The sequence below is a fragment of the Puma concolor genome, chromosome B2, assembly GCF_028749965.1.
Source record: "Puma concolor isolate L17-30 chromosome B2, mPumCon1.1.hap2, whole genome shotgun sequence".
NCBI classification, from domain to species: domain Eukaryota; kingdom Metazoa; phylum Chordata; class Mammalia; order Carnivora; family Felidae; genus Puma; species Puma concolor.
In genome coordinates, this window is record NC_141671.1 from 21415604 (window position 1) to 21425564 (window position 9961).

Here is a 9961-nt window from a genome sequence, read left to right on the forward strand (position 1 = left end):
GCTTTGTCTACCAAACTGAATTTTGCTACCAAATTTCACTACAGATTTATCATTTCTTTTACCTGTAGGAACAAGGCGACAGTAAGTTGGCTTTCATTGAAAGCAATATTAATGTAACATCCTATAAGAAAATCCACAGTTTAAATTTTCAAAAATATATCTCTTACATCATCAAGCACGTAACATTTACCAAACTTTATCAAGTAGAGCAAAAAAAAGTTAAAGTAGTTGTGATTCCATTCAGCCTAAAATAAAGAAAACACAAAAGGTGGGTGGGCACTGAAGAAGGAGAACCACAAATGAAATAAAATACTGTCTTAAGAACTGACAAGTGTTATCAATGCAAAGCACAGACACAGGACGGTGTTTTAAAGTCATTTTAAAAAGAAAAATAAGATTTAGGCTCCTTACACACTCAAATTGGTTTATTTAAGGGAAGGTTAAATACAAACACAGGTTGTTTAAAAAATCAGCAATCTAATTCTGCCAATAAAGTGGCAGTGTTTTAAAGAAACAAGTTTAAATTCAACCAGTAGTTTCATACAGGTTTTGGTGCTTTAAAAACAAACAAAAAACCTTCATTTAGAAAAACTTTTGGTCAGAAAGCACTTATTAAATTCTTAATCCTTATTCATTTGGCAGAGGGCAGTCAGGGTCATACATGGCATCCTACTTCTAGAAAGTATGTGCCGGGGGACAACAAATCCCTGGGCACAAAACCATTAAAAAAAAGGACGACACGAAACTGGGTGCGTGAAAGCCTCAAGTCTCCTAAGTCAGTCGCCATTATTTTTTTAAATGCAGAAGTCAGCAGTTGCAGGCAATTTTTTCGTGTGCTAATTCTTGAATCCAGCAAGGTTTAGCGGCACCACTGGCTGGGGGGCCAGGCTGGGAGAATCTCCATTACTGGATCACGAAAGAATGGCCCCACAATGACTCAGGCCTCCAAGCAAGACACCCCGCTGCCCTAGCAGATCGACCTCAAAGTGCAGAAAAATACCCCTCCCCAAAAGTAAGTAATTCTAAACTCCAGTCTGTTTCCCCTTCTCAGAGAGACTTAAAACTTGACATGTTTATAAACAGCGTTTAGGTTGGAAAATAATGCTATGAGAAAACATTGAGCCCCCTCAAAATGTAGTGTTTCCATGAAGAATCCTTATAAATCATGTATCTTTATGCAGTTCGTTAACCAATATAGTAATTCATTACAAATTTACTTCTACAAGGAGCCAAGGGAGTGAAATGATCAATTAACAGTAATGTTTATTGTCAATTTAAAATATAAGGACTCTAGATTAACAGGTTCATATTTTTTAAAAATATAAAATGAAAATAAAACACTTGGTTCGTAAAATGCCAGAAAGCACTGCTGCTCAAGAATCCTTGCAAAATTCTGACTTGGATTTAAATGGGTAGATGAAAAGAACGTCCTTCCCAAATACAGGAAGACTGAGAGGGAAAAGTGGAGTCTCGGATTTAAATGCTTGGCCAAGTTTTAAAACAAGGTTAAAAATCAAAGTGATAACTAGTAAAATTTTCTCCCCATTCTTCCTACTACTTGGCACATTTCTCCTGGAAATCCCCAGGCGCATTTTGTTCAGAAAACAAGAGCGCCAAGGCTAAGACAAGTCTTCGCTAACTCTAAAAAGAGAAAATAAAATGTCAAGATGCTCGGGGAAAATAAATATATAAATAAATCGAAGCAGGAAACAGGTCGCAACTCGACTGGTCCTGCCTTCAAAACTGCTGGTAAAACAAAAACCCCCTGGAGTGTATTCAGGTTGCTCCTCCCCAGCCTAAGGCCACAAGGCAGGGTAAATAATCTTCTGGAACGCCGGCCTGTTTCCCAAAAGCCCTACTGGGGAAGGGCTTGCGGGGGGCGGGGGGAGGGCGCGGACCGCGGAATTCTCACGGCTGCCGTGGGCATCCCAAGTCCAGCTCTAGGGACCGAGTCAATGCAGCCTCATGATCTTCCCCCACCCTCCCAAATGACCCCCGCGATCAGTTTCCGCGATGTTTCTGAGAAGACCCTGCCCCCAGCCCGCAGGGCCCCCGACTGGGCCCCCTGACCGGGACAGGCTCCCAGCGTCGCGGGCTCGCGCTGTGAGAAGCGGCGCCCTCCGCGCCACAGGTCCCCGCTCCCGCTCGCCGGCTCCAAAAGCCAACCCTGCGCCCGCACTCTGCTAGCAATACACCGAGGTCGTTCCTCCGAGTTTTAAAAGGAGGAGACAAAGGGCGCAGGCGCGGGGCCACAGGTACACTCGCCGGCTGGGGCTGCGGCGCAGCGGGGCCAGAGCGACCGGAGCGTCCCGGGTGAACTGGGACCTGGGGCGGCCCGCTGCCCCTGCGGGGAAGCTCCATTGGGTAGCAGGGGAGGTCCAGGCGGGGCCTTCTCAGGACCAGACCCCGCGCGACCGGACGCACGGCCTCTACACAAAAGCCCTTGGCTGGCGCAGCAGCCCTGGCGCCCGAGCTGGGGTGGTCTCGGGGTGACCAGGAATTTGGAGTAAGCCACTGGAGCCCGAGGAGCCCCGAATCCGACCCTGGCTAGCCGGAGCCCCCGCTGCTTTACTATTCTACTTTTGGTTACAGTTGGAGAGATTGGGTTTTGTCGTTGCAGCCCCACCCGCCCGACCTCCCACCTGCCGTCGGGGACAAAAGGGATGCCAGCCGGACCCGGCGGCTCAGGGGGCAGTCCAGGAGGCAGAGACCCCCACGGCCCGGCCGGCCTGCGGCGTCCTCCTGCACGCCCCGCTGGCCAGCCTCCAGCCCCGGCTGGCAGGAAGGGAGAAGGGCGGGACCGAGAACCCGTTTGCAGGGAAGGAGCCGCTCCGCTCCCCGCTCGCACACACACCCACCCGGGTGTGCGCAGCGCACAGGGCGGCAGGACACCTGGCTCTGCCCCGGCGCGAACAAGCAATGCTTTCATGAACTCGAGCAAAACGGCTTTCCTTTTTCTGGACCTGGCTTTTCTCGTCGGTCAGAGGAGGGAGGGCTCGGTGCCTCCCTTTCCTAACATGCTGGGGTTCGGCAAGGAGAGTACGGAGACCGCCCCCCCCCCCCCCCGGTCCCAGGCTCCCGGTGCTTGCCCGCCGGCCGGTACCCACCAGTAGCCGTCCGAGTTCTGGTCGGTGACCGTGCAGCGCCGGGAGTAGTACATCCTGCTGGTGCCCCCGCCGCCGCCGCCGCCGCCCCCGCCGCCACCGCAGGTCACCTCGTAGCGCAGGTCCGGGCCGGACTCGGCGCGGGTCATGCGACCCAGCGTGTTGATCCGCGGGTGGGAGCCTCCGTTGCAGCTCATGTTGGCGAGCACTCAGAGAGCCGCTCAGCGCCGAGGCATAAGCGAGGGCGGGCCGGCTCGGAGAAGGTGGAGGGGTTCAAAAGAGAGGCCCCAAGCCGGGAACTGGGGGGGGGGGGGGGGGCGCAAAGGGTCGCGGGGACGCTCCTCGCCACCAGGGCCGTCCCGGCCGCTGCGAGCGCGGCGCGGCGGGCGGAGGTCGGGCGCGGGGACGACGACGGGCAGGGACCAGGCGCGGGAGGAAGAGCTGTGGCTCGGAGGGCGGCGAGGGCTCAGAGGAGCTGGGTCGCGGTTGGGTGTTGGTGTTGGTCGGTGGGGGCGCGAGTCTCCTCCCCGCTGGCACCCGGCACCGAGGCCACACCTGGCCGGTTTCTTCGCAGGGCGGGGTGCGCCCGCCGCGCCTCCCCGCCCCCCGCGGGTGTCACCGACGCGCTTGGGCCGCCCCTCCCCACCTGTGCCCGCCGGCCCGCGGCTCCGCCCTGCGCCTCCGAGGCCCGAGGAACAGGAGCAGGGGCGGGGTCCCCGAGACCCGAGCGCCGGGCGCGGCCACCGAGGGGAGGACTTGCGCTGGCGGGGGCCGCTCGCTCAGCGCTTCGGCTGCAACCGCCGGGAAAGCGCAGCCCCTGCTTTTCAGGATTTCCTCGGTCCCCGGGCGGAAGTAAGCCGAAAAATGAGGGCCATTCGATTGGACGGTTACTTATTAAACATTTACTTTTGCCAATCCCTTGAAACCGTGCCAGCCAAGCTTTGAATAGAAACATAATTGAGAAGAGCATGCTTAGATGATGAGATTTTTGTTTGGGGAGTTTTTATGAATTTTTGTATTCCAGTAATCCAGAAAAATTGTCCTGGAAGTTCGATTTCCGACGTGTAAAACGATTTTTACACGGAGCCATCAGTTACTGGAGAAGTTTTCACCATTAGTAATGCATTTCCTTGCTATGAAGATAGAGAAGAAAACACTACCCACTTTCTACGAAGTAATGGGAAAATCTAAGTTGTAGTTTATTTTATTTTGCCTGTTGATGGTCATTTGGAACAAGAAATTGCAAAGGACTTCCACCTTTAGACTCACTTTTCAGATTTTGTGAAAGCGCCTTGGGAATGCTTATCTCGCGCCCCTGAGCACCTTCTCTCAAGACCCATCCCTTGCGAAAGTCAACTTTTGCCACAAGTCAGTGGCGGAGGCCTTCCTGGGACTTTAGTCTAAATGAAAGCAGCGAAGAGCCCTGGACAGAGATCATCCACTTGGTACAGACGAGTAACTCTGAGCCAGAACATTCCAGCAACTTACTTACTCCGGGGCCCCTCCCAGTTAGTGGCCAGGGGTAAACCACACTGCAGTCTCTGTGACCATGATTGAGGTACAGGCTCAGTCACACTATACACAAAGAGCTGTTTTTATAATTTGGAAAACTGTTAAAATTACTCTTTAATAAACACCATTTAAAGGTCCTGATAATAAATATTTGTCATCTTCCCTAGCAACATCCGTTAACTTAACTTTTTATACAATATACTGAAATGTTTAGAACTGAAAACAAAAATGGAGCTACATGTGTAAGTTGTGACGGCAGCTGGGGAGTTTTCTCATATTGTAGTTCCCCTAGTTATATATATATAATTTCCCATATTATAGCACCCCTAATTACAGCTCACTTTTTAGGCGCAAAATTTTTTAAATTTTTCTTAACGTTTATCTACTTTTGAGAGAGAAAGAGACCGAGTGTGAGTAGGGGAGGCGCAGAGAGAGAGGGAGACACAGAATCCCAAGCAGGCTCCAGGCTCTGGGCTGTCAGCACAGAGCCGGACTTGGGACTGGAACTCACAAACTGTGAGATCACTACCTGAACTGAAGTCTGGGGGTCGCCCAACCGACTGAGCCACCCAAATGCCTCTAGGCACAAATCTTTAACAAATGAATTGCACTGTTCTTTTTCTTCGCAATCCACCACAGAGTTGAGTTGACCAGCTTAAGCACAATGAGATAAAAGCTTACCACTGTTAGCACACTCAGTAATTTCCATCATTGTGTCACTTTCCACTTTTTTTAGTAAATGTGAATGTGATAAAGTTTAAATTCAGATGATCACACGAACACTGATGTACAGGCAGGAACGGTATTTCCTCTGAAAATTGAATATTCAATGGCTGGATGTTAGTATCAGCACAAATAGCTCATATTATCCATTGGTTGGAGCAGAGAAAAGCCATTTGGGATGCCACGGCATAATGCACATAATTTGCTTTAGGATGCTTTGCCCCTATGCATCTCATTTGTTCAGCAAATAATTATATAACCTATTATATGGGAGGGCCAATGTTAGACTTTGGAAAATACAAAGATGAATAAGGCACAACCACTGCCATTAAATATACAGTAAAACTTGAATTAAAAAAATTCAGGGATTCCTTTATTCTAATTATGTGTAATAAGAAGGTCATGCAATTGCACAGAATTCTCCTTAAAAACAAGACACATCTGTGAACCACATCCCAGTGATAACCAAAGCTCCACCTAATTCACCGGCTACACATAGACCCAACGCCACCCAGACTCACAGTGCTGTTCATTCTATTTACAAAACAGGAGAAGAGGTGAAAAGTACAATCCACCAATTACACACCTCTGGCTGCCATTACTTCGCAGCCTATCTTCTGACTTCCTGAACTCCTTTAGGTATTCCCAGGAAGGCAAATAGCTTCCAGCTAACCAAACATTCCAGGTTTGGGAAGACAATGGCTTCCATTTATCTTTCTCTAAGGATGATAAAGGAAGAGAAAAGGATGAAATAGAAGATTGACATGAGAGATGGAATCCAGATGTACACACATTAGTTGTCCAAATTGGCTCATCTCATGGAAGGCTCCACGGTGAAGTTGGGGATCAGAAGACCATAGTTCTGATCTTTGTGCCACAATTTACTTGGGCAAGAGCTCAATTTCTTCACGTGCAGGAGGGAAACAATAATACATACCCTGCCAACTTTATAATATGTGAACATTCTTGAAATAGAAATATTGTATAAAGCTAAGGTATCACCCATGAAACCAAAAGCTCTTTGCTAGCTGTGAAATTTTAACCTTTAGTGTTTTTGTCTTTAATCCCCCATGAATCAATAAAACTCCCTTTGGGAGACATTTAACGTTCATTCATTTTAAAAACAATTATTAAGCATCTACTATGTGCTACACAATAAGCTCAGCACTGATCACATGAAGGTGAATAAGGCAGGGCTCCTGTTCTGTGGGATATCACATCTGTAATAGGAAAAATAAATCACTGCAATATGTTACATACGTTATTACAAAGGTATGTTTATAGAACTGTGGGAGCACAGCAGAAGGTTTAGCTTGTTTCTTACCACCAAGTTCTAAAAGGTCCCAATCCAAAATCTGGCAAAGTCCTCACAAGCTGACCTGACTAAGGTCAGCTATTTTTTTCCCTGCCACTTGTAGATACCTCCCCTTGTACTGTTAGAGACAGATCACTGACATGTAACTTTCTCTCAGGCTGCCCTTAGAGATGACCTTGTGGTTAGGTAAGAGGCATCAGTCATATCTTGAGCATATTTTTGAAACTAAACAGAGCACCTTGATTTCAATGAGATTAGGAGGGATCATTTACTTGCTCAAAATCCCATGGGAACTCTCATATCTCTATGTTGGTTAAATGATATCCCTTGGCCACAGAGAAGATTTACAACCCATGAGTTAAAATGGCTATTCTGCCTGCCAGGGGAACAGTATTTTAACAAATGAGAACCACAGAAGCTAGGAGTGGAACTGTAATGACAGTAAAATGCCTATTAAAATAGCAGATAACTTAATTCTTGGTAATTGCATATACCTGTGCCTTTTCTTTCTTACTCTTCCATTTGTATGAATAAATTAGAATCCTCCACAAATAATTAAATCTGGGTTCTCAATATCCCCAAAATAAGACTGATCTCTCCTTCAAGTTGAAACTACTCACTGCAGAAAGCAATTTGATAAACCATATAAATTTCATTTCAGAAATAGGAAAACGTTGGCAAAACATATACATTAGCCCCATTCTACTTTTATTATCCTTGGTTCAAATGTCCTTCAGGAACACGAAGGTGTTTCTGTTTGTAGTGGTTTTCCGTTTTTACCAGGAGAAGGTGGTTAACTTTTTAAAAATTTTAAAAGCCGAGAGAAACATCTCAAATCCGTTTTCTGCCACTGTAGTGAAAAGATTTTGTTGTTGATGCCACTTGTTTGGGTTTTCGCACAGGTGATATCTAATAGATGGTACTATCCTTTTTTTTTTTAAGTTTATTTATTTATTTTGAGAAGACAGAGATAGCATGAGTGGGGGAGGGACAAAGAGAAGGGGAGACAGAGAATCTCAAGCAGGCTCCTCACTGTCAGCACAGAGCCCAACACGGGGCTCGAACTCATGAAACCATGAGATCATGACCTGAGCCGAAACCAAGAGTCAGACGCTTAACAGACTGAGCCACCAACGTGCCCCTATCATTTAGGTTTTAAGAGTATGTTTTTTGACTGCCTCTAATTGGATAGCATGGATACTGGGGATTCATCCATGCTGTCCTGCCTGATCCTCTTTTTCATTAAGAGCCCAAGTTGCAAGGTAGGGCGTCTTGAGGTTAAGGGTATGGATGATGGTGAGCACAGCTATGGACCACCTAGAGGCCACCCTACCCTTGGCCAAGTGACTTCTGACCCACCAACTTAAACAATAACTGACATTAATTTTTAGTAGGTAAGCCACACAGTCAATAAATATAATACATGTGCCAATTAAGTTAGCCTTTTCAATATGCTCTCAAAGTAATTTTTTAAGCTTGCCATGATTGTTAGGAACCGTCGATCTGTCATGTTGGGACTGGAACACTTACTCAGACTTCTATAAATATAAAACCAGGATGCAGATTATTGCTGGTAAAGCCAGTTATCAGCAAATGTCACATCAATATGCAATCTGCTAATAGCCACATGAAGAAAATTGTGACTAGCTACTTAGCCTTTACAGGAGGAATTCAAAATTTATGTTCCATAGAGAATTTCTGAAACAAAAGCTGCCTTAAAGAATTTTTATACCTATTCTTCTCAAAACTTTTAGAACCTTGGAACTCTCTTTATAAAAGAAACCCTATGAAAACAGCCAGCAATCGAAATAGATCATGATAGTGCCAGACTAGTCGTAGCTTGGTGGAACCCTGGCCCCAGAAAGATTTCCCCAACGAAAGCGCCATATAAACTAAAATCCACATTTTATTTTCTTTTGTTTTTAGTTTTTTAATGTTTATTTTTGCGGGAGAGACACAGAGTGTGAGCAGGGGAGGGAGACACAGAATCCAAAGCAGGCTCCAGGCTCTGAGCTGTCAGCACAGAGCCTGATGTGGGGCTTGAACTCACAGACCATGAAATCATGACCTGAGCTGAAGTTGGGCACTTCACCAACTGAGCCACCCAGGCGCCCCCAAAACACACATTTTAATGAAAGAAAATAGTCCTGGAGAGGTTAAGAAAGTTTCCTGAGTTATTTAATAAATAAAATATTAGAATTCTGTCTGTTTCTGACCTCATGCCCTTTCCACTATGTCAAAATTCCTGTACAATCAGACATGAAAGCATATTATTTCTGAGCAGTGATTTGTTATCAGTTTAAACCCAACAAACTACCCTGTTGATTGTTATCCTCCTACACTAGACATATAGGATGTCTGGAAATGCAGTAAAAGTAATCAGCCTGCTCTACAGAAGTCACACCAAAAAAACATGTTCATTATTTTTAGTCCTGTTCTTATAGCATAGGTGAGGTGATTGTTTTTCCTGGTGTCTTTAAATCACAGTGCATATTTTTGTTTAGTTTTAGTTTTTTTTTTTTTCTTAACGTTTATTCATTTTTGAGAGACAGAGAGAGACAGAGCGCAAGCGGGGGAGTCGCAGAGAGAGAGGGAGATACAGAATCCGAAGCAGGTTCCAGGCTCTGATCTGTCAGCACAGAGCCAATGCAGGACTCAAACTCACTGACTGTGAGATCATGACCTGAGCTGAAGTCGGATGCCAGCCGACTGAGCCACCCAGGCACCCCTAGTTTTTTTTTTTTTTTTTTAATACAGTTTTCATCATTTAGAAAAAGTGAAATTAGAGATTCATATACAAACAACGTAAAATCAGGATGGAAACAAAGCCATAGATGATCTGATATCTAACTTTGGGTAGAGTGTAATGGAAAGGAAATGTCACCTAATCTCTGAAGTGACCATCTTTCAAAATTAGAGACATTCGTAGGCAAAATAGCAAGTTCCTGCAACCATTATCATTTTATCATCAGGAAGGATTTATTGCATGTATATTGTTTCCCTGCTGCAAAGAGAAATATCCACATAAGGGAATTTAAAGAGTAAGTTCCTATCTTTAATTATCTTGACATCTAAAGTATCTAAAGCAGGAGACAAAATATGAAACATAAACCAACTGCTAGTATTCACAAAGACACAAGAAGTGAGCATCTAAACAGAGTGGTAGCTGGAGAGAAAAATTATCAGCTTCAGTAGACCCTCCTGATCTAGGGTTGAAATAGTTTCATTTTGTCGGAGACTTGGTAAGATTACAGATCTCAGGGAAAAAACTCTATGCAGATTCTTCCACGGCACCCAGAAAAAAACT

The 9961-nt window shown here is 45.8% G+C and overlaps 1 protein-coding gene across 2 annotated transcripts in view; it reads right to left on the bottom strand.

Moving 5' to 3' along the window:
- DSP (desmoplakin) overlaps positions 1-3666 on the bottom strand; it is a 48721-nt gene extending 45055 nt beyond the window's left edge. Inside the window, exon 1 of one of the 2 annotated variants that reach the window (XM_086706334.1) lies at positions 3108-3666. In XM_086706334.1, the coding sequence (XP_086562460.1) occupies positions 3108-3301 (194 nt within the window). In that variant the 5' untranslated portion in view covers positions 3302-3666. The remainder of the gene's footprint in view (positions 1-3107) is intronic. The other variant, XM_086706337.1, reaches the window with a different exon arrangement.
- Between the last annotated feature and the right edge of the window lie 6295 nt (positions 3667-9961).